The sequence below is a fragment of the Marmota marmota genome, unplaced genomic scaffold, assembly GCF_001458135.2.
Source record: "Marmota marmota marmota unplaced genomic scaffold, marMar, whole genome shotgun sequence".
Taxonomy (NCBI): domain Eukaryota; kingdom Metazoa; phylum Chordata; class Mammalia; order Rodentia; family Sciuridae; genus Marmota; species Marmota marmota.
In genome coordinates this window covers 59848038-59874335 of record NW_026000026.1, presented here as the reverse complement: position 1 = coordinate 59874335, position 26298 = coordinate 59848038, and the positions used below count along the sequence as shown (strand labels likewise).

The 26298-nt window shown below is 32.8% G+C and overlaps 1 protein-coding gene across 1 annotated transcript in view; it reads left to right on the top strand.

Annotated features, from left to right (window-relative positions):
- Slco6a1 (solute carrier organic anion transporter family member 6A1) overlaps positions 1 to 12835 on the top strand; it is a 117852-nt gene extending 105017 nt beyond the window's left edge. Inside the window, exons 13-15 of the mRNA XM_048811484.1 lie at positions 2565 to 2629; positions 4575 to 4712; positions 12691 to 12835. Of these exons, the coding sequence (XP_048667441.1) occupies positions 2565 to 2629; positions 4575 to 4712; positions 12691 to 12830 (343 nt within the window). The 3' untranslated portion in view covers positions 12831 to 12835. The remainder of the gene's footprint in view (positions 1 to 2564; positions 2630 to 4574; positions 4713 to 12690) is intronic.
- Positions 12836 to 26298: the final 13463 nt, after the last annotated feature.

Here is a 26298-nt window from a genome sequence, read left to right as displayed (position 1 = left end):
TATATATATATATATATATATATATCATACCATATAGCATAATTTATTAATCTATTCATCTACTGATAGGTAGCATTGTACTTCTTGTAATCCTTATTGCAAATATTCTGCAAACAAATACATTTTCATCAATATGGTTATCTATATCACATACAAATCATATTACATAAAAAGATATATGATACAGATAACCTAAACATTGAGAAAAAACTAAAAACAACAGATTGGTTGAATAAATTAGAGCATTTCTGAGTAATGCAATATTGTATGACTGAAAAAAAAATGAGTTAAGGAAAATCTCTGTGTTCACATAGGAAAAATCTTAAGAGTACGTTATTCCATGAAAAAGTCAGAATGCAAAGCAGTGAACATAGTATGTTAAATTCTGTGAAGAAAGGGGCAGTACTGATATGCAGTTTTAGTTACTTGTACTCACATAAAGAAACACTGGAGGTATAAACAAAAAGGTAATTAAGATGTTGGCCTTTAAGACATGAGATAGAAATGGGGGAAAATGAGGACATAGGTCTAGGAACCCTAGTTTGTCCAGTACACCCTCTTTACATTGTTTTGCTTTTCAAAACGTAATTCCAGTGGCTCAAGAGGCTGAAGAGGATCGTGAATTCAAAGCCAGCCTTAGTAACTTAATGAGGTCCTGAGCAACTCAAGGAGACCCTGTCTCTAAATAAAATACAAAAAAGAGCTGGGGATGTGGCTTGGTGGCTAAGTGCCCTTGGGTTCAATCCCCAGTATCAAAAGAGAGAGGTTATGGGGAGAGGGAGGAAAGAGGTGACAGGAGAGATAGATGAAAAAAATGATATTTTCTATTTTGTTTCAATCACAACATTTGATTGCTGATTGTGGTGATGAGGAAAAGGATCATGTCCATAATGACCCCTTTCTAGGATGTGTGTATGTGAAGTGAGTATCTACTGATGGTCCACTTCTTAAGATAGGGAGCACTAGGGGAAGAACAAAATGTTGTGTAAGACAGAAACCTATGTCTAGTATTGATGTCTTACAGGAAAGATATGGCCAAAAAAAAAAAAAACAAAAAAACAGGTAGCTGTCACATAAGAGATGATGAAAGCTTCCTTTTATCTTTGAAGAGTACCTACAAATGTTCTGTTTACTCCATGAAATTCTTAAACCTCAATATCAAAACTTAGAAAAAAATTTTTAAAGAAGTATTCACCTTTATGTTATAACATAGTTATGTCTCATTAAAATTTTGATTTTTATGTATATAATTTTCATCTTTAAGTTCATTAAATTGATATTGGACACTCCTGGGAATCACCAAACATTTAAACGTTATTTTCTGTATCAGAAAGATGCTGATGGCTCAGATCAAACTATAAATACTTCTTATTGACTTTATATGAGGGTATACATATGCTTCAGAGAGAACCATGGCCATGTTACATATTTAACCAAACTGCATATAATAAAAGATGCAGAGAATCATAGTTAAGCAAGTAATCAATATTTCTACTATATATAAAAAGCTTTATACTAAAGTTTGGTCCTAAAATGTCACACTTTGCTTTTTATAACTTCTTTTTAAGCAATGTACTTGTAATAAAAGTATTAATTTTTATGTAATAATATAATTATTGGCAAAGAGTTGGTTAATTTGTTTTCATTTTCCTGTTAGTAAGCATTTGAGATATAAATATATATTTATACTTAATTGATATGGGTAGAATTACATTTGTATTCTACCCATATCAATGAAGTATTACAAAATACTATGCATATATTACATCTTTTTAAATAAGTTATTGCAGATGAAAATATTGATCGTACTGTATTGTTCAGATTTTAATACAAAGAAGCAGACAGTAAGCAGAGTTTATTTAAAATGCCCACATAAAGGGAGTCTAAAGACTGGAGATGTAGCATAGTGGTAGAGCACTTGCCTAGTAGGGGTTCAATCCCTAATGCCATCAAAAAACAAACCAAACCAACCAACCAATCAGACAAACAAACAAACAAAAAACCAAAACAATAAAAACCGCATAGCTGCTGGACATGGTAGCCCAAGATTGTCATCCCAGGGACTGTGGAGGCTGAGGCAGGAGGATTGCAAGTTCAAGGCCAGCCTCAGCAAATTAGTGAAAAAAATTGCCTCAAAATACAGAAGAAGCTGGAAATGCAGCTCAGTGGGAGAGTACCCCCGAGTTCAGTCCCCAGTGCCACTAAATAAATAAATAGGAAAATAAAATAGAAAATGAAAGGAATCTAAGACAATGACATACATGACCAAATGAATAACATAAAAGCATGGAAGCTAGTTATTTCAAGAAAGCAAACAGAATCTGAGACAGAAAATTTTGGTCATAAAGTTCTTTCTCATTGTGAAGCACAAAGAGCTTTGTAATTTGTTGGCAACAGGCAAGAAATGGAGAAATGGGAGGAGCTGCAGTCCTTTAATGTGTCAGATCAAATTCTGCCAACTGGCCATAGGTTCTTAGTACAACTGATACACAAGAAAAAGAAATTAACATTGAACCTAGCATACATTATGCATTGGTAATAATATCTTCATTATTTTCTTTCAGGGTTGTACCAGGGAAACTCCATTCTTTGGCGTTGGGTATATCGTATGTCATTCTAAGATTACTTGGTATGGACTTTAAGCAGCTATTTTTTATTACATCCAGTTGTTTGAGTTTTGATATGTATGTGTTTATATATGTATTTATAATTAAATAATTTAAAATGACACAAAACAAGTGAATAGGAGAGGTGTTTTGAAAAATTCAGGAGGCAATTAATGTAAAGACAGAATACCTAATGTAATGCCAGTTCTTTTATACAAAACATGCACCCACTATATTGGATCTGAGGAGTATCTGAGAATTTTGCTCTAGAGTATATTCATCATCTCATAAAAGTGGGTTGAGGAGCTCATACAAAATACTTGTATTAACTTTATATTTCTTGCACTTTAGGGAAGTCACTAAACTAGAGTAGTCCTTTTGAATATTTTCATCACCAAAGATACTGAATCTGTTGTTTTTACAGATTTGCTTATTCTCAAGAATAAATTGTTTTTTTTAAATTTTTTTTCTGGGAGTAATGAGCTCCTTTCTTCAGGCTTTCTTAAATAACAAGATCTATATTTCAAACCACATTATGACTGTATTATAACTCCTGATTTAAGAAGTTGATTAAAAATATCATCGGAGTAAAGAAACAAGATTGGACTGGATTAAAGGCTGTAAAGTACGCAGTACAAAAATGTAGAAATTGTATGTTGGGTTCTGATATGGAGCAGAGAAATAATTTTAGTTCAATAGGTGTGATTCAAATTAGCATTTTAACATGGAAAAATTAGAACATGAGTTTAATGCTGGACAGTGACCCAACAGATCAGAAAATATCTGTAACCAAAGAAATAGCACAGGGAACAGCAGTGCATAGGCCAGTTTGCTGCCGCAAAAAAGAAGTCAGTGAGGCTGATGTATTTTTGAATTGGAAAGATTATATTGTAGATATAAACAAACAGAAGATAGATATTAGCTTATGTACATTTTTAGAACTCTGCTGGTAGAAAGGCAAATAATTATTATGAGAAAAATGTAGAGGAAAAGAAAAAGGAGGCTTTTGGTGAGTTTAAGAATCATATTAAATTGGAAATCTGGGATGTTGGTAGCTAAAGAAAGATATCAGTATATCCAAGATATGTTTGGAATCTGTGTTACAACATTTATGATGTATTGGAAAAAGATGATGAGAAGTGAAAAATAGTATGTGGTAGATGTAGGTTTTTCACGTTGAGCAACTATAAAAAGACTGAGATGGGGAAATTGGCAGACATCAAGAGTCATGGGGCACCAACACCATAATAATTTCTTAAGAATGTTGATCAACCATTACCAATGTTTAACTCTGAGAACACAATTCTGGTGACTATGGGAAAACTGTGCATGTGACTGCTCATTCACTTTTTGATGAAAGGAAAAAGTGTTGTTGGTGAAGAGTTGTTGTCTCTGAAATTATGTAAAAATTTCCCTTTGGCAGCACAGCTGTCCTTTAGGATCTCAGGCCATCTGAATCTGGGACTACCATAAGCTTATCAAAATGTTTTCATTTTCATTTATTTTTCCAAGTATCTTGATAAAAGATTTACACTGCCAACTCATTTTTCAGTCATTCAAAATTTTGCAGTTACATATCTTTGAAGATATACTGAGTTCACAAAAAAACAGTATTTGGTATCTCTGTTCAAAATATTTTATTCTAAACTTTTCAAGTAAAAACCAACAAATATTTTGAGATGGCTTTGAAACAAAAACATGTACAAAAATTCTAAAAAAGATTCCAATGTACAAATATATTTGTACATTTAGGGATAAGAAGTTTTTAAAAACTCATATTATTTCCAGTAGTTAACAATCCTAACCAGAAGTGATTCTTTGATGAATAAGTGATATATTTAAAATGATGATGATGAAAATGATGATGATGATGATGATAGTGGTATGTGTGGAAATTCTAAAGGAAATTATTATGATCCTGATCAATGGTGTTTTATGGAGAATTTACAATCATTAAATATTTTACAGGAACAATTCCTGGACCAGTCATTTTTAAAATGGTAGGAGAAACTTCTTGTACCTTTCGGGATATTAATCATTGTGGACGCAAAGGACGTTGTTGGATCTATAACAGGACAAAAATGGCCTACCTACTGGTAGGAATATGTAAGTGGCATATATTATAGAAACTTAGAAAAATAAAATTGTTTTAAACACTTATGTTTGTTTATAGTAGAGTAATAATAAACCACAAACTAATAGTTTGATAATTAGTAGGCTTATATGATTGTATAGAAAATATTTTGGAAACAAATACTATAGAATTTATATAAATATTTGATCAGTGTGTTAAATACACAATAGTTTTATGTTATTTTTATGGTTTGGATCTGGTATGTCCCCCCTAGTTTCAAGTGTTGAAGGCTTGGTCCCCAATGCAGTAATATTAAGAATATTGGGGAAGTAATTGGATCATGAGGGTTCTGACCTCATCAGTGGATTCATCATTTGATGGCATTAGTGGGAAGTGGTAGAAACGTCAGGAAGTGACCTAGATGAAGGAAGTGGTTCCTTGTAGGTGTGCCCTGAGGCAGTATATCTTGTTCCTGACCTCTTCCTCCCAATCTCTCTGTTTCTAATCTCCATGAAGTGAAAAAGTGTTTTGCTACACCCTTCTGACATAATATTCTGCCTCATCATAGACCCAGAAACAATGTAGCCAATAAACCATGGATTGAAATCCTGGAAACAGTGCACCAAAAAACCTGTTCCTCCTTAAAGTTTCTATAGGTAGTTCTATAGGTTTTCTATAGGTATTTGACACAGAAACAAAAGGATGATTAACACAGTTATTCCAGAAGAAAGGGTTATAATCAGTAAAAATTAAATTTAGGAAGTAATTCTGCCTGTATAGTCATCGGCAACCACATTTCTTGACCTTGTGACCTTTTCCAGTTTCACTGTAAATGATTAAATAAATTTGAACAAAAAAAAAATTATACCATGAAAGATCATCAAGATACTGTTATCACACTTAAATAACTTCACATTTTCTCTTTTGTTTATTAAGTATGAATGCTTGGAACATAGCAAGCATTCAATATTTCTTGAATAAATAAGAAATATAGGGAACTGGGATGTTGTGTGGGTGGAAGCTATGGTCGTGGTTAGGAAAGTCAACATATGTTAGTATTTGGAAAATTCACTGAGTGATTCTGGATCTTAATTTAGTCATTTAATCATGATATAGTGCTACATAATTTCTAAAATTTTAATAAATAATCAAAGTATGTCTTAATATATAAATACTTTTATGTAATAAATATTCAAAGTATTTATATGTTTTGTGTTTTTACTGAATAGGACCAGTAATTCAAGGAGCCACATAATTACAGATTCTAATATTTAAAACAAATAAATATATGTTTGATAGACAGTATAGAGTAATGCCTTGGAATTTAAAATTCAGTTACCCAGCAAGTTTGACCCATACTGAATACTGGGTAAAACAAGAAAATTAAATTAAAAAGCCACTTGACATTTAATGTGTAGAAATTAATTTTGGTCAGAATTCAATAAAACTAGGGATTATTCTTAAGTGTTCTTAAAACATTGCTGAGATTTTTAATTTTTATGATAGACATAATATAGTTAGCTCTTTTCAAACACAACACACAATTAAGAAAGTTAATGAAATACTGGAGAACCCACTATGGACCTATTAAAAGAAGATACAAAATGTAAAGCACATAATTATAGTCAGATATAAGGTACAAAGACAGGAAAATGCTAGAAGAATATGTACTGTGACAATTTTATGTAATCTTATTTATGATTTTAAAATAGTTTGAATGTGTCTCCCAGAGATTAATGTGTTGGAGGTGCAGCAATGTGATGAGGGATAGAACTTTTGAGAAAAGTGACCTCATTGGAGGTCACTAGGTCCCTAGGGTCTCTGCCCTAGAATTCATGTACCTCTCCTGGGACTTTGATTAATGCTCACAATAGGATTGTTATAAAAGAGTGAGATTGGTCTGACCTTACTTTGACTTCCAGTCTTTCCCTCTCACATGCACTCCCTCCATGATGCTGTTTGCCTATAATACAGGCAAAGGGGGTGACCGTTGGCCCTTTAACATCCGAAACTCTCAGCTAAATAAACTATTACTTTTAATTATGAGCCTCTTTTAATTATAGCAATGTTAAATGGACTAACAGAACCAATATATTTAAAAATTGTATTCTATGTATGTCTTTGTCTATTTTATGATACTTTTATAAGAGACTACCAGAGAGTAGATCAATTATAAAAAATAATTATATCTCATAGTTTTGGAGGCTAGAAGTCCAAAATTGAATTCTGCACCTGATGTGGGCCTTTTTACTGGGTTAAAACATGATGAAAGTATCACATGGTGAGAAAGTATGCATGGAAGAGAGGGCAGAAGTGAGCAAGAGAGTAGGTGGGCATAGGAGGGAGCTGAAACTCATGAGTATTTATCACTAACCCACACTTTTAATAACCAACTTAATCCTACAATGACTCACATGCATTATTCTATCCATGAGGATGGAACTCTCATGAGCCTATCATCTGTTATTAGGCTACTTCCCAATATGGTTACATTGAGAATTAAAATTCCAACACACAAACTTTAAGGGCATTGGAATCATACACAAAGTTTCTTTGAATCAGAATTATTATAAGAATTCTAAATAATTCTGATTTTAAAATATAAATTCTGAATCATTAAGTTAAAAATTCACAGTTGTGGAGGATATCACCAAAATGAGAGAATACAACTTTCTAATACTTGTTCCTTCATAGAAACAATTTGTCTAATTTTCCACACATGAAAATGTCTTTGCAAGGGTTAAGGAATCCAGGTAAAAGAACACAGCACCTAGGTGTAACATATACATAACAAAATACACATTGAAGACTATCGGGTGTAAGTTTCACATTACTCACATCACCCTTTCCCCAACATATGCTCTTTGGAACACCCTGCATTGGGTAAATGAACACTAGGAAAACACTTATTTTTGCTGAGGACCCCAAATCAAGCCTACCTTATTGAAAAATAACTCCATATTAGCCCCAAGGAACTGGGTCCCAGTCCATCAACACTCCATGGACCAAGCCCTCAGGCCTATGCCAACTGTAGGATTACCTCTGTAAGTGTAAACTCCAGTTTAGTTCCTTCAGTACATACCATGTATCAGACTTGTACCTGCAGCTTCAGATGCCAGGTTGGCATTTATAGCCCCAACCTCAAGGGTTGATCCTTAAGATACATATTTTAGGCCTAAAGAGCCCCCAAGCTGGCTCCTGTTATTTCTGGGTTCAGGATAACCCTAGTAGACTTTGGTATTAGCTGGCACCCACAGATCCAGGGTCCAGGACCTGGATCAGATTCAAAGCCTCCTCAGTGCCAGGTCACTATGAAAATAGTTTGAAATATGAAAATAGCTTTCACAGAATTAAGGTTAAAAATCACAATAAACTCAATAAAGGTAGAAAAGATACCTGACAAAATTCAATTTCATTTCATGATTAAAAACTCAGAAAATTAGATTTAGAAAAAAATGTACCACAACATAATAAAGGCCATATTTGACCAGCCCATAGCTACCATCATAACTGTGATAACCTGAAAACTTTTCCTGTAAAATCAGGAAAAAAGAAAGGACTGTCACTTTCTCCATCCCTATTATATTTAATATGGGAAGTTCAAGCCAGAAAAATTAGACAAGAAAAATATAATACACACTAGAAAGGAGAAATAAAATTACCCATTTGCAGATGAAAAGGTCTTATATGGAGAAAACCCTTATATCTCACTAAAGACATGATTTAACTAGTAAATGAATTCAGTAAAGTTATAAGACACAACTCAACATACAAAAATTAGTGATATTCTATAGACTAAAAATAGCTATTTAAAAAAATAACAAAAGCATCTCATTTACAGTAGTATCAACAATAACAGTGCCCTAGTTTAAATATGGTTTAATTGTAATCCCCCAAAGGTTTATGTGATTGAAGGCTTAGTTCCCAGGGAAATAGTACTTGGAGGTGCTGTGGAGCATTTAAGAGGTAAAGATTGGTGGGAGGTCCTTGGGTCATGAGGGTAAGGCATAAAGTAATTCTTGTACAACCCCTTCGAAGTTCTCATGAGAAAGTTGTTATAAAAGGAGGAAGTCTGCCCACCCTACTTCCACCCTGTCCTTTTATGAGATGCTTCCCATTAGACCTCACCTCCTAAACTTTCCATGACACCTCCAAATACCACTACACTGAATATGAAGCCTCCAATTACATGAAACTTTTTTGGGGGGGTGGTGTGAGGGGTCCAATTAAACTATATCTAAACCGAAGCAGATCTGAACATTTTTAAAAAGAAGATATAAAAATGGCAAATCAGTATATGAAAAAAAAATATCAACATCACTAATCATCAGGGATATACAAATTAAAACCACAATGAGAAATCATATAATCTAAGTTAGAATGACTATTATCAAAAGACTAAAGATAAGTGCTATTGAGGATATTGAGTAAAGGGAGTTACTGAACATTGCTGGTGGAAATGTCAATTAGTATAGCTGTTATGAAGCTTTCAAAAAATTAGCAATAGAACTACTATAAGTCACAGCAATTCCACCCCTGGATGTATATACAAAGGAAATGAAATTAGAATGTTGAAGAAATATCTGTACTCACATGTTTATTCCAACTCTATTCACAATAATCAAGACATGGAATCAAACCTAAGCTCCACCAACAGATGAATGGATATTAACAATGTGTTATGTGTATACCATGGAATACTATTTGCTCCTAAAAAAAAGAGAAGGAAAACCTCCCTTGTGACAATATGGATGAATCTGGAGGCATTATGTCTATAGAGCCTGTTCTATTACTATAACAAAAATACTTGAGGCTTGGAATTTTATAAAGAAAAAAAGATATTGGATTCTGAAATTTCAAAAAGCACTGGGCCAGCTCCTGCAAGGGTTCCTTGGTCTGCATCAAATCAAGGCAGGGCAAGGGAGCATTATGAGAGGGAGAGGATTGCATGTCAAAGCAGGAAGTTGAGAGCCATTCAGGGGTCACACTTATTCTTTATAACAATGTGATCTTGAGAATTAATTGGTATCTCATGAGAACTCTCTCATTTCCTTCTGATAACAGTAACCCCTATGTCCTAAGTATCTCCTGCTATTCCTTACTTCTGTCATTGCTACCTTGTGGACCAAGCCTCTAACACATGAACCCTGGGAGGACAAAACAGATTCAATACACAGCAAGTCACTGGAGGCCTCCAAGGCTTTTGCCCTTCTCCTACTAAAAATACAATCATTCCATCCCCATAGTTACAGTCTTAGCTCATTCTAGCATCTCTCAAAACTCCCAAGTCCATAGTCTCTTTTGAGATTTGTGACAACTCTTTCAGCTGTAGCCTTTATAAAATACAAATGGGGAAAAATTATGTACTTCTAAAATACAATCATGAAATCGTATTTTAAATATTCCAACTCCAAAAGGAAGAAATAATGAAGCAGAGAGAAAAAAAATCAGCCCTGTGAAGACTGAGCCCAGGGGGTGGGGCAGACATTAAATCTTAAAAATCCAAGTCTGGCATTCTGGGAGCACAGTGGTGAGGGCTGGGTTCTCAAGGCAGCCCTGCCCTATACTTTGCTCTTCAATGGTGAATATGGGTCACAAACGGTTTCTCTTTCAGTCTGGTATTGCAGGTTTTCCTGGTGGTGCTCTATGCTGCTGCTTATTCTGCCTTTCCTATGTCCCCTCTATGGTTTTGCTCTCATGGGTCCAGTAGGCATTACTCCGTAGTGACCTTTCTGCTTGGGCTCTTACACTATAGCAAATTTCTGAGTAGCTTCCCAGGTTTTCCTTTGCATCTTGGTCAAAGCTGCCATAATCTTATAACTTGCATTTCTCACACCTGTGAAACTATCAACACATGGATGAGCATGGTGGTGCACACCTGGAATCCTGCCAGCTCAGGAGGCTGAGGCAGGGGGACCACAGGTTCAAAGATAGCCTCAGCAACTTAGCGAGGCCCTGTCTCAAAAAAAAAAAAAAAAAAAAGGCACTGGTGATGTGGCTCAGGGGTTAAGTGCTCCTGGGTTCAATCCCTTGTACGAAAACCAAATAACAAAACCAACACATAGACACCAAATGCTGCTGCCAGCATGAGCAGTCTGTTCCCATATGAACCATTACTATAGTTATGGAACTCTATTCTAAAATCAGAGAGATGAATTTGGAGGTTGCCATTAACATCAATCCTACAGAGTGCTGTAGCTCAGTCCCTGAGAAAACTCTGCCTGGGAAATTCTTTCTCTGGGTCTGTGATATACAGGGCAGTTTCAAGCATTTCTGAGGGGTACTGGAGACAGTTTTCTCATTGTCCACATGTAGCAACTGGCTTCCTTTAACCACTCTGATCTCCTTAGCATGCGGGTCTCTCAGTTCTCCCAAACATCCTCTTTTGCTCTTTTCCTAGTCATTCTATGAATCTTCGACATCTACTTTGTTTCCTTTTGCTCCCACTTTAATTTTGACTAAAAGAAACCAATAATACCCGTACCATAACCTGAATATTTTGCTGTATTAAAGTTCTACGCTGTCTCTGCTTTCAGTAATGTCTTGCTTTTAGTTTGAAGTCTTTGTTCTCTCCAGCTTTTTCACTCTTTGTTAGACCATGAGAAGCTCTATTCCTCAGCAGCAGTTTCTTGCAGAGTGTAGTTTTTGTGTTTCTTTGCATGTGTGTGATTTTTTTTTTAGACAGTTTCTTGCTAAGTTTCCCAAGTGAGCCTCAGATTTGTGATTCTCCTGTCTCAGCTTCCAGATAACTTGGATTATAAATGTACACCACCATCTCCAGCTTCAGAGTAGAAATTCGTTTTTCATTCTCCCCATCCAGTATAAAAAGTGTTCTCAAAACAAAAGCAGGTGCAGATGTCAGATCACCCCCACTATCTTCTCCTTTCCTTTGAATATTAATCTGTCTATTCCTTGTTTTTCATTAGCTCTGTCAAGTATTTTTAACAGAAGATTTTGATGTTGTCTGGCCTTACCTAATGTCCTCAGATAATTTGCCTGCTACATTTATTCTCTTCTTGGAAGCACAACAAGCATAATTTCTCAATTTATCCTCCAAAACTGTACCTACAGGAGAATGTTATACAGTTAATTACTGCTTTGTAATCTTAGTATTGTCACAACTATTTCAGAGATAACTCTCTACAATTGGTATTCCCAGGGGCTGGGGTTGTGGCACAGCGGTAGAGAGCTTGCCTAGCATGTGTGAAGCAACTGGGTTCAATCCTCAGCACCACATAAAAATAAATAATTATAAATAAAAAACAAAAATGGTATTTCTGGGCTGGTGTTGTGGCTCAGTGGTAGAGTGCTTGCTTACCATGTGTGAGGCACTGGGTTCGATCCCCAGTACCACATAAAATATACTAAATAATAATGCATATGAACTGTATCAATTTTTTAAAAAATGGCATTCTTCCCTTAAAATACATGAAATATTATTGTCATTATAAGTGGTAGAGACTCATGAATGTTTCCTATTTTGCTGCCATACATTAGTTAATACTTTAACTGACAGGGTTTTTGCATCCAAAACTTAATGCTTTATATAATATTATGAATAACTATTAACTTTCTGAAAATTTAAGGCATAAAAATGTAGGACAAATACCTACAAAATCACTTACATTTTCCATAGTATTTCTATTCATATTTGGAAAACTGTAAATATTTCAAAGACTAAAGCTACATGAAGTGATATAAGCAGGTTCCAGTTCATATTGATAGTTAAGTTCTGAAAGTACAATTTGTTTTGTTTTAATCTTAACACATTCTAGTACTAATAATACATTTTGCATTTGGGGGAAGTACATGCATAAACCATCTGAAATGTTTTAGAAGCATATTTTTGATCTCCTTTAAGTAACTTTTTATGAGTTTATAACATTACATTCTACATTTGAAGAATTTATACCTTTAGAGATGAACTATACTTTGGTAAATGACATTATTTCCACAAGTATTTTATTCTAAATAAACTCATAATATGATCCTTCATTTCTAAAATTTCAGGTTTTTTGTGCAAAGTATTCACTATCTGCTTAACTACTATTGGATTTTACTTTTTCAAGTATTTTAAAAAGGAAAATACTGAAGTTGTCCAGCCTATACCTGTGAAATATATAAACCCTAAAAAAACAGGAAAGGAATAACTTGTAACTGGATCTTCACTGAGTAAGTATTTAACATTTTAATCTATCAAAGTAATATTATAGTAATAAAGTTTTAATAATAATACAGTTATATGCTTAACAAATGTTTTATATAATCACAAATTTTGTATTATATTTTAATAACAAATATAATAATATAGTCTGTGTGTTTCAAATTTTAGAAGATATGAGATTCACATTTAATACTTTTAATAAAAAATTATACTTTGAAAGAGAAGGTTGAAATGGAAATGGGAAAATATACATAGGCTAATTCTGACTGCTGTGATATTCTGTTAGTTACTGGACTTTGGCTATGTGTAGAATTGTAGGATTAACTGTATTTCTTATAGTCTATTTTTGTTACTTCACATCTGAGTTAATAATGTTGATTTCCCAATATTTTTTCTAAATAAAATAAGATTTTCCAATGCAGTTAACATTATGTAAATTTAAGCTAAAGTCATATTTATTTTCTAAGAAAAGACTATATTTTAATCCTTTTGAAAGTTAAAATTGTATTTATTGATGATTTGATATAGAGAGGTTTCTCCATAAAATTTCTGTGGTCAACTGACCAGTTTACAATATGTATTTTCCTGTTCCTTTTATTTTGGTAGCCGTAAAATTCAATATGATCATGTGGTAACTTCTACATTTTTACCTTCACTTGAATTTTATTGATGAAGAATACCTGATAAGCTGAATTGACATTGTTTTTGTGCTTTTATACTTCATTTTATTATCAATAATATTCCATATGAGAAAATATTAACATCTGAAGAAAATCTGTCAATCGTTTGTGGACTCTGTTGTGAGCTAATATGTGTTTCTGAAGAAAGATTTTGTGATACTTTTGTTATATATCATTTTAATTAAATTATACTTTTCAAATATTGGATAAATATATGATTGTTGTCAAACAAAAAATGTTCTCAACAATGTTACCTCATTCTCCTCGGAGAAGCTATAACTGACAAAAATTCTCCTTTTTTAGTTACATTAATCCATGACTGTGTGAAAGGATGATTCTGTTTGTAGTCATATGTAAAGCAGAAACAAATGTAGAGCAAGGAATATTCATATTTTGCTATTTGTTTTTTTTAATCAACATACATTTATGAAAATTTGTAGTCTCGTTTTTATATTAAACTCTACTTGACTGCCTGATTCATCTCTCTTTGAACCAGCAGGATTGCTAATATCTGAGGCTCAGAGTGTGAAAACAGGAGTTTCTCCTTTAAAGAATCTACACAATTTGCTGCTGTGCCCTATTCTCAGAAGAGAAAAATCACACATGATATTTATCTAGTTGGAGAAAAGAATTTATGATGATTTGTATTTTCATAATAAAGTAACTTCTTGTGAAACATTTTTGATAATGTTTTTATCGATGTAAGATTTTTACATGTCAGCTCATAATATAGATGTTATTAAGAAATTAAAGGAAAATAAGGGGAAATAGGAGGGTATCCCATGAAAACAGAAGGAAGATCAGTGTCAGTGAAGTAGAGAAAGGGGAGACAGGGGGAGGGAGGACGGACAAGAAAAGGGATGAACTATGGAATAAAAAAGCCAAATTATGATATGTACACGTATGAATGTACCAAGTGAATTCCACCTTTTATTTATACTTATGAAGTACCAATTTAAAAAAACTATAAATAAATTGAAGGAAGACCAATTGAGTGGAGAAGGGAACAGGGGGAGGGAGAAGGGGAGGGTGAGAGGAAGTACTGGGAACTGAAGTGGAACAAATTGTACTTCATGCCTGTATGATTATGTCACAGTGAGTCCCAATATTGTGTATAATACACTAATAAAAACATAAAAATAAGCATAAGTAAAAATTAAGAAGTAAAGTTTTAAATTTTAAAATTATTTTCTTAATATTTCTCTGTCTGAAAATGTATACAAATAGGCTATATCGCTCAGTTGGTAGAGTGCTTGCCTCACATGCACAAGGCCCTGGGTTCAATCCTGAGTCTCTCTCTCTCACACACACACACACACACACACACACACACACACAAATGTAATACAAATAGAAAATGAGATAAACATAATAAGATTTAGGTCAACTTTGAAGGTACTTGTAATATGTCTGCTTCTTTGTGTGTACGTGTAGGTACATGTTGTCAATATCTTTCTTTCTCTTCAGAAAACAAATGAAGCAAGGTTTGTTTTAACAAAATTATAGTCAGTTGGGTAGTAGTGCTAAGACTACTACAAAACTGTGTTTCTGTATCAAAAACCATTATATAGGGGCCGGGATTGTGACACAGCTGTAGAGCACTTGCCTAGCACATGTGAGACCCTGAGTTCGATCCTCAGCACCACATAGAATGAAATAAAAATAATGTGTCCAACTACAACTAAAATATAATAAATATTTTTAAAAATTAACAAAAACATTATATATAAGGCATTGGTAAAGAGGAAAGTGATGTAAATATAACCCATCAGTTCCTTTGGTTAAAACCAATGTAAGTGCTTTTAAAATAGAACAAAGTTTCTCAGTATTGGGGAGGAGAAGATCAGCAAAAGTTTTAAAAGTGCAAAAAAATACATCAAGTGAATTCCTTTGGAATCAGTTTGTAATAATTTAATTCATTTAAGAATTGTGCTTTTTGGCAATGTATCTAATGAAGCTACATATGAAGATGTTTCATAGATGTTTTTAAATATCATATTTTTTAATTTGATAAAACTAAAAAATTTTGATGAAACTGATGTCTTTTGGAAATTCATACCTTGGAAGATCACTATCTTTTTGATTATAAATTGACTACTTAGAGTTGTAAAGCTTTACAGGATCCACTGTGATGTTATAATTTATGAATACAATGTGGCATAATTAAATCATGCTACTTAAACATATCCTTCACCTCACCTACATCTTAAAGGCAGATGATGACCTTAGCATTTAAATCTACAAAAGCCTGACTATGATATTGGATAAAAATGCTAGTAGACATTGAACTGTGTTAATTTTAATTGAAACAGTAATTATTTTGTTAGGTTTCTGTTTGTAAAATTGCATATCTTTTTGAGTGATTTACATCAATAGTATTTTCTCCATAAATTCACTTTTTTCTGATGCTTTATTTTGCCTAAAGAAATATTGTAAATTAATGCACAAAAATATTTTGGTGGAAATCCTTATGTTTTGAAATCAGTGAGAATTTCTGTTTTCTAATGTACTTGGATCAAGTCTTAATGTAGCTGCTATGAAAATGAAAATCCTAGTTTATCAGTCTTTTTCTTTCTTTCTGTTTGTTTCTCTTTCTTTTGGTGGTGCTGGGGATTGAACCCACGGTCTTGTGCATGCTAGGCCTGGTCTCTACTACTGAGCTACATCCCCAGTCCCTCAGTAGTTTTGTTTTTTTGTTTTTGTTTTTCCTGAATTCTTTCATATTTGTTTAAGATTTTGTGCTTATAGCATTTAGTATTCAATCTTTTATATGTATCCTAGAACAGTTCAATTTGGGGTTTACTAACAGTTTACTTTCCAGTTCATTGCACTGCTAAGAATTTACTCTTGATTACTTATTTTAGTATATAGTCATGGAGAAATAAAGACATGCTTTTAATCAGTTATCTTATTCCCAATTTCAATTTAAAAGCACTTCTTATAGACTCTTATGCTAAGTGAAAAAAGCAATCCCCCTCCAAAAAAACAAAGGTGGAATGTTTTTTTCTGATATGTGGATGCTAATACACAATAAGGGTGAGGAGGTAGAATAAAAGTTCAGTGGATTAGACAAAGGGGAAGGAGAGAAAGAGAAGGTAGACAAGAATAGGAAAAACAGTGGAATGAATCTGACATAACTTTCCTACGTTCATATATGAATTCCACAGTGAAACTCTATATCATGTACAACCACAGACTGGGATCCTAATTAGACTAAGTTACACTCCATGCATGTACAAATATGTATAACTAAAAAGACAAAATATAAAAGCACTCCTTATGTTTTTAATATTCTCTATTATAATATTTAATTTGCATATAGTACAATATTGGTTTTAATATCTTCAATCTAAGAGTACTTATTGAGGGTCTGAAGATCTGCTATTGAAAACACTGATAATTATTGTGTAGATTATTACTGATTATTGACAAGGAAGTTTCACTAAATAGTGCCTTGCATAAAAGGTTTTCTATATACCATTGATTATAGCACTTTTCTATAAAATACCAGTTTACCAGTTTAATAACCGTGCTAACTTCTAAATGTTTACCTATTATTTCAACTTGAAAGGTCTAGTTAAGAAAACAATGGAGAATGTATCCCTGTTTTTATTGGAAAGCAAGGCACATATCACACAAAATGTTGTATTTAAGTAAGCATTTGAAATTAAAACTTCTGTATTTCATATTTGTAATAGGGGTAAACTAACTTATTTTTCTCTATTAACTATTCTATTCTTAAAAACATAACAGTACCTAGTAGAACAATATGTGTTGTTTTCCTTTTTCCTTGTGATCAGATAACACTTTCCATTTTTTTTTTTACACACAGAGAAATTACTTACATGATAGTAAACTCACAGGAGGATATTACAATCTTATTATTATGAAAACCTGTAGTCACAATATTTATCTGTTAATTGAAGTAACTATTAACACTGCTATTTGAAAGTATGATGAAATAAATCTTACATTAAAAACAGCAAAAATAAAATTATATTTATGTATGAATTGCCTTTTAATTTCTAGTCACTCATTCTCAGAGAAACAAGAAGAGTGAAAACAGAAAGTGTGTGATTTTCAATGTGTACATGTGTCTGTTTCAAAGGTAGAAGACAGAGAAATTTCTTGTCTTGCACAAAATTAAACTGGGGGATAGAGTAGTTGAAAAAATTAAAATGAGCCTTATATTTATTTATAATATGCCAATGAAAGGAAAAATACTAAAAATGTCTCTTTTATCAGAAGAGACAGTTGCTGATCAGAGCAGAGATACTATATAGTAGAACAGGATACATTTTTCCTACTTAAGTTCTAAGGAGTTGTGTGCCAGTTGTTCTAGAATTATTGACTCTATAATTATACTTAGGGCTTATGAAAGTGGAAAACTCTAAAGCATGTTCTATATAATAGTCTAGAACTTCTCAGAACATTCAATCCCCATGTACTTTCAATAATTATTTGTTCATTAATGCACCATCTTTTAGTTTCCTATCATTCTTTATGTCCGTGTTAATTTCTCCTCTGGTGCATCTTCCCTAATCAAGCACTGTACTCAAATCTTGACCTTGGTTCTGCTTTTAGAGGGATGCAACCTCAGAAAAGTGTGATAAAGTCTTGTACTTACCTATTCTTTTGGAATGTCCAGTAGCTTTAATCTAAAGCAGATTCTTGGTTTTGGTTGTGGAGTGTTAATAAATCATACTTTTAGGTGGTACTTATTTTTACTGTTACAAGTCTTAGATTTAAGTCTCCAACATCCATTTTGAGTTGACTTTTTATAACAGGGATCGAGTTTATTTTTCTAATGTGGACACTCAGTTTTCCTAACACCATTCATTTCCTTTCTTCAATGCTGTTCTTTGCACTTTTGTGGAAGATTAATTTGTCACAGATTTGTGGATTTACGTTTAGTCGCTCTGATATGTTCCTTTTGTCTATGTGTCTGTTTTGTGCCAATACCATGCTATTTTGATTACTAGCGCACTTTAGTACTATATTTTTAGGTCAGGTAGTATAATGCCTTCTGCTTTATTCTTTTTATTTAAGATGGCTTTGGCAGTTTGGGGTCTTTTATGCTTCTGTATGAATTTTGGGACTGCCTTTTCAGTTCTGTGAAGAATACTATGAAAAATGTCATTGACATTTTGAATGATAATATTGAACCTGTAGATCACTTTTGATAGTGTGCACATTTTTGCAATATTGATTCTTTTAATCCATGAAAATTGCACATCTTTCCATTTGTGTATGTGTGTTTAATTTGGTTAATCAATATTTTATAATTTTAATTGTAGAAATATTTCATATTCTTGGTTACTTTTATCCCTAAGTATTATTTTAGTTATTGTAATGTGATTGCTTTCTTGATATCTTTTTCAGATAATTTGGTATTAGTGTATAGCAATGCTACTGATTTTTACATTTTGATTTTGCATTCTGAAACTTTGCTGAATTTATTACTTCTAATAGTTTTTTTGGGGGGGAGTGGGGTCTTTGGTGTCTTCTACATGTAAGATAATGTCATTTGCAAATAGTGAAAATTTCACTTCCCTTTTTCTATTTTTTCTCTTGCCTGATTGTTTTGGCTAGGATCTTCAGTGTTTGTTGAATAAAATTGCTAAAAATGAGCATCCTTGTCTTATTATAGGATGTAATTATATTATAGATTGTAGAGAAAAAGATTTCAGCTTTTTCACATTCAGTATTATGTCAATGAATGACTTATCATATATGACCTTTATTAAATGGAAAAAAAACATTACTTATGCATCAAATATGTTCAGAGTTTTATCATGAAAGAATTTTTAATTCTGTTAAATACCTTTCATTTATCTGTTGAGATGATCATATTGTTTCTTTCCTTCATTGTGGTGATGAGCTGTATCACAATTATCGATTTGTGTATGTCCAACCATTTTTGTATCACTCAGATGAATTTCACTTGATCATGTACAAAGTATTCATAATGTGCTATTGCATATGTTTTTTTTAATCCTTGTTTTTAAACATATTTTTCTATAGCTTTCTATTTTTGTAGTGTCCTTATCAGTATAATGCTTGCCTCATAGAATGAGTTTGGGGTACCTAATTTGTCTTCAATCTTTTGGAACAATTATAAAATAATTTGTATTACTTATTTTTAAACATTTAGTTGAATTCAGCAGTGACGTCATCGGGCCTTGGACTTTTCTTTGTTTAAAGTTTTTTATCACCAATTCATTTCATTCTTGGTTTTGAAATATTTGGTATTTTTTAAGGATTCAGTTTTGGTAGGATTTATATGTCCAGGAAACAGTGAATGTGTAATCAAATAAAGATAAGATAATTTGGAATTAGGGTGGATCCTGCTTCAGTAACTAGAATACTTATAAAAAGAAATGAACTTGGACACAGACCAACAGAGGAGAACACAGTGTGAAGATGGAGACAGATGGGAGTAATGCGACTCTCAACCAAGGAAGAAGCACCAAGGATTGTAGGCAACTACCGGAAACTAAGAAAGGAAAAGGGAGAGTTTTCAAGTAGCCTTCAGAGGAAACTTGGCTCTGCTAGTACCTTAATTTAAGACTGCTAGCCTCCAGAACTGTGAGAGAACTACTTGGATTTGTTACAAATAAGACAGTTAATGGTATTTTGTTGACAGCCCTAGGAAATGTGTGTGTGTGTGTGTGTGTGTGTGTGTGTTTGTGTCTGTGTGTCTCTGTGTGTGTGTGTTGTTTGCTTGCTTAGACTGATTCCAAGAATATTATCAAACTTACAACTTTTGACAAACTCATTTCTTTAAAGTTTTACTTTAAAGAAAGTTTTACTTAAAATGTTTTCACTTTTACTCATCCAGGAAATTGCTTTTTAATTACCATGTATGATTACACCACCTTATCCTAACTTTGATTATGACCTTTAGAACAAAACTTCACTTATCCCATAGCTTTGGTTTTTGTTTTGTTTTGTTTTTATTTCCTCTATGACATTTTGTTTTTCTTTTTCACTTCATTGTTGCTGTTTGATGAAGAAGAAAGATTCTAAATGACGTTAATCTGTTTATGTTTCTATGAGTAATACTTAGAAGACAACAATAACTACGTAAGTGGTAGAAAAGATTTGGCACCAGTTAAGGACTGCACATAAGAAATTTCACAGGGAAAAATCTCCACACTAAATTATTTCAGAAAGATCTCAAAAATATATAAAAACTGAAATCTAAACTTGCCTCACTCTTTTCAAAAAGAGCTCACACCTCTTTCCCTACATGTTGAACATGGAGACAACAATAAATTCAAGATCTCTTTTCTTTAAAACATTTTTTATCATCTTATATCTGGTAAAAATATGGATATTTCCAGTAGCAAACATTAGAATGGTATTAGAGTAAATATAGTTTTTAATAGATTGCAATAGCACATTAATCTCAAGTTATGGAAAATTGTTTCAAAAGAGTGTTTCTAAATAGAATGTTTGTGTCATGAGCTGACAGATGATACTAATATTTAATTGGTCATTTAATATGAATTGAAGATATCAACATTAATACATTTGAGACATAGTCTATTTTTTCTTTTAATATTAAATATAACAAATTAATTTCTTTTTTGTTTTATATATGGTTGATTCATTACATGGTGCTAAGTTACCTAACATCTTGGTTGTTATTTTACTATGTTTAATATGTGATTCTGCTTTGCTTAAACAAGGTCAACCCAGGGATTTTCAGTATTATTTTGGGAAAATAACTTTTTGTTTCCTTTAGCTCAGGGATAAGGAGAGAGAAAATGCTAGTGGTTAATGTCTTGTGGAAAAGCAGAAGACTACAGGAGTCACTTCTGTCCATACATTCCACCCCCCCCACACACACACACACGCATAAATCATAGCACAGTTTGCATATTGGGAAGATGTGGAAGGGAAGAAGAGGAGAGGCATGGGTTATGACCTTAAATTTGTGTGGTCTAAATTATTGGTCATCTGCCATCAGGAAAAACAACTAGGAATGTTTTACCTATTGCCAAGGCATCCGCTACATCCTGGTTCTTTGCTTATAGGTGCATATCTGAAGCATTCTCTAGCCCTGGGCATGCAATTTTTTTTTCAGTTGTTGTTAGACCTTTATTTTTATTACATGCAGTGCAGAAAATGGAACCCAGTGCCTCTAACATGCCAGGCAAGTGTGCTACCATTGAGCTACAGCCACTATTTTTATTTGATTATTGAGTATGGTGCTTCAGTGACTATTATTATTTTTAACATCTCTATTTAACTATATGTATGCTTAGAAATAAATAATAAGAATGTAAATTAAAAAAAGATGTATGTTTAGGAAGTAGCTGTTTTGGAAAAATTAGTCTTAGAAGAAAATATATAATATAGTTTTCCCACATTGTAAAGAAAATATATCTTAAGATCATCTACAAATATAAGTTATTGGCTGGTAATATATTTGACAAGACAGATTATGATTATTAATTATTTATAGAAATGGAATTTTTAATGGTCCCTTTCCTAGAATATTCATGTACTAACTGATTATGATACTTCCAAACAATTTCACCAAGAAGTCCATCATAAATTTTTCTCTTCCTCTTCTCATGACCTATGATTTTCAATGACTTGTGTCCTAAAAAACAAATTGTATTTATGAAAGAAAATATTATATAGTTTTGTTGGGAGTACTTTTATTGTCTTTCTAAAATTCTATAAATTGCTTTGGTGTTCCCCTTATTGCCTATGAAGTTCCCAGATGCAGTACTACTGACCTAAAACATCACTTTCCTCCCTAACCTCATAAGTACATAAATACATATTTTCTTACACACACGAAATATGTCTTTCTTAGCTTAATGCACAGGAAACCCACCCTGGGGCAACAACTATGGAAAGAATCCTTGCTTTCCTGTGTAAAGAAGGAGATGTATATTTTTGGAATCCTAGATTAGACATTAAATGTATTTACTTTTAGAAACAATATTTATCTTGGTAAATAAGCAGGGATGGAATTTTAGTACAAGCACACTTGCAGATATTATGTATTTGGTTCCAGCCCATTGAAATAAAGTGAATATTGCAGTAAAAGAAAACTCATAAAATTTTTGTATTCCTAGTATATATAAATGTTATATTTACAGTATACTGTTGTCTAGTAAGTGTTCAATAGCATTATTTCTTCAAATAACCATTATCCTACATGAGCCTCCAGGGGAGCTGAATTTTCCTGCCACTCATAATAATCTTTTCCGTTGCTTAGTAACTCCTGCTGCTAGAAATCTATTATTTGTTTTATAACATGAATGAAGTACCCACTATGTGTCAAACATTCTTGCCCTCATGTTTATGTTCTAATGTTATTATTTAAAATGGCATCGGGCTGGGGATATGGCTCAAGTGGTATCGAGCTCGCCTGGCATGCTCAGGGCACTGGGTTCGATCCTCAGCACCACATTAAAAATATATATATATTGTGTCCACCTAAAAAACTAAAAAATAAATATTTAAAAAAATAAAATAAAATGGCATATTTGGTTGAATGAAGCTGATCTATATTTATATTGAACATCTATATTTAAATTGAACAAAATATTATCTCAATTTGTGTACAAAGAATTGGCGACTAGCATTGAAATGTATTTTTCTTAAGAACTATTTCTGGATCAATTATTTTTTACTTTGCAATAGATACTTATTGTGCCTTTTGACATACTGATAGTTGTGGAACTAAAGAACATTGGTTTTGTGATAAATCAAATGTCCTACTCATTGATAGGACTATATAACATTTGACATTTTTTATAACTACAGGTTATAAAATTTCCATTGAAATCTACTCTCCAAGAAGATAATTAACAAATAGGTTTCTCAGTAATTGAGACAGATTTCCATAGGTAAAAAGGAAATTTTAAAAAAATTATACTGTTAGATAGAATATATAAGTATAATGTTGATTCATTATAAATAGCATAATTTTCCCATTTATAAGTATTTTCTTTGCAGAAATGATTTAACTAATATGTAGAAATAAAGTGAGTTATAAGCTGCCGTATTGAAGCCTCTCCAGAAAGACAGAACCAATAGGAGATACGGAATTGGCTGATGCAACTACAGTGGCTGGGAAGTCCCATAATATGATAGTTGCAAGCTGGAGAATTGTGGAGCACACTTAATGGCACACACTTAATCTGGCTGGTACCACGGTTCAGTGGAAGTCCAAAGGCCTGAGAACCAGGGGAACCACTTCTGAAAGTAGTAAAGTCCAAAGGCCAGGAACTTCAAGTACTGATGTTCAAAAGTAGGAGAAATGCATTGCGCACCAGGGAGAAAGCAAATTTACCTTTCGTCTGAACTTTTGTTCTTGCCAAGCACTCAGCCAATTGGATGGGGCCCAACAACATGCAGGGCAGATCTTCCTTACTCAGTCCATTCAGAAACGTCCTCATGGACACGCCTGGTGATAATGTTTTACCCCCTACCTGTGTATTCTTAATCCTGTGTATTCAAATTGACACCTACAATTAAATATTACCTAAGCTTTATTTGGAACACTAAGATTTTGCTTTTCTTCTTGTGAATGGTTTCCAAGGACAAGCTGGCTATAGCTAGCTAAGTTCAGAATTCTACTAAAGAGAATTGAGGTACAGTAAAGAGACTGATATAGTGGAATAACAAGTGGACAGGGAAATCACTTGGTGTAATGTAGTTTGAGTGAGTTTGGACAATTCACTTAAAATTTTTGAGTCTCAAACTTGTAAAAAATGCTTATTGGTTTGGTTGGTGGGTAAAATTATACCAGCTTTAACATTTAGTGATGTCACCATTTGTTTGTTGTCTTAGCCAGATGGCATTTAAAAAAGAAATGACAATTCTTTAAGTCATCAAATATTTTAATTTTCCTATGACACTTTGCAACTGAAAGGATAGTTTACAAATAATAGTAACAACCCACATTGTCAATAACATGTGGTGATTTTGTACTTATTTATAGGCCATCATGGAGCATACTTAATTTGTTCTCTGTAAAAATAGCCAGTAGTGGATAAATTAGATATTTTGAAATTTTAAAGTTATACTAAGTTCCACTAGTATAACTTTAAAATTTGTTTAGAATAGATACTTTGGAATTTTTTAAATATATATTTTTTAGTTGTTGATGAACCTTTATTTTATTCATTTACTTATATGTGGTGCTGAGAATCAAACCCAGTGCCTCATATGTGTGAGGCAAGTGCTCTACCACTAAGCCACAACCCCAGCCAATACTTTGGATATTGCTGAGAATATCTACTCTTCATTTAGACATTAACAGTTCTAAGTTACTTTTCCCCCAGTAATATCTAAAACACTATAAATTACAAGCTTAAAAAAATAGTTAAGTTATGGGAAAGCTATAAGCAAAAGATACAGAACTGAAAGAGGAGATATCATTTAGACTAGAGTCTAAAAATAAACACTAGAACAGAAGAAACTTAAATAAGTTTGAGGAAGTTCTGTGCAGGAACAAACAGTTTGGTTTTCAATATGTGCACATTCATTCATTAAGACATTTAACAAGTGTTTGCTGAGCTCATGTTATGACTGGTACTGCTATAGATATTGAGAAAACAGCAAAAAAAATTTTTAAAAAACCACCAGCTTTCAAGTAATCTACGTCCTAGGGGGAAGCAGATGATGAAAAAAAATACAAGTAATGTATGTAATATGTCAAATAATAATTAGTGTGTTGGAGAAAAATAAGGGTTAGTGCTGCTTTGCAGAATGACCAGCAAAATCCTCACCTCTTGAAGGACATGAGGAAGTGTATTATGTTCAATGAAAGAACATTTAAATAAGAGGAACAACTGCAAAGGCCCAGTGTCAAGAGAGTTCTTGTGAAACAGCAAACGTCATGAGAATAGCTGGGATAACTGAAAAGTAACACCTTGTCAACTTCGAAGAACTTTGTCAAGATTTTAACTTTTAACTTGTAGTAAGATGCAAACATCTGGAAGATTTGAGCAGTGTCATGATCAGGCTTATGTCGTAAAAGACTCACTGAGCCTTCATTGAGAAGAGAATAAAGTGAAGCAAGGATGGCCACAATAGAGATCACTTGGGAAGTTTTTGAAATCTAGGCAAAACCTGATCATGATGGGAACCTGTGTGGTAGCTGTGTAGGGAAAGGCAGTGGTCACAATCTGCATGAACTTTGAAGGTAGAGACAAAAGAATTTGTAAGTGGGTAAACCATGGGATGCAAACAAAGAACAGTCAACAAAAACAAAATCCCATGATTTAAGCCTGGGAAATTAAAGGGAAGAAATATATATTTTAGTAAAAAATGATTTGAGATTATTTTTACTATTATCACAATTTCTAAGTAAATATGTAACTTCATATTTTGCACAAGTTATTCACTATTTGTTCGAAAAATAGTTTGATAACATCAAATATATGCACATACTCAATTGGTATATTTAATATGTTCATAAGAAAATAAAAGTTATAGCCAGAATCTGAGGACAGATGTTCAATTAAATATACAAAAGTTATAAATTTAAGATTACGGAAACATTTGTAAAAAAAATAAAGTTAGGAAACTTTGGGAATAAGTGACTGAGGATGTTGGCATATCAAAAAAGCAGATAGAGTTATTAAAAATGACCACATACAGACTGGAAACTGACCAAAGACAGATAACAAATAGATAAATTTATTCAAGAAAATGTGAAACTTGACAAGAATAGTGGAAGTCTGTGTGATTTTATTCAAGGGGTGATTCCATGCTACCTCCAGATTATGTTGTAGAATT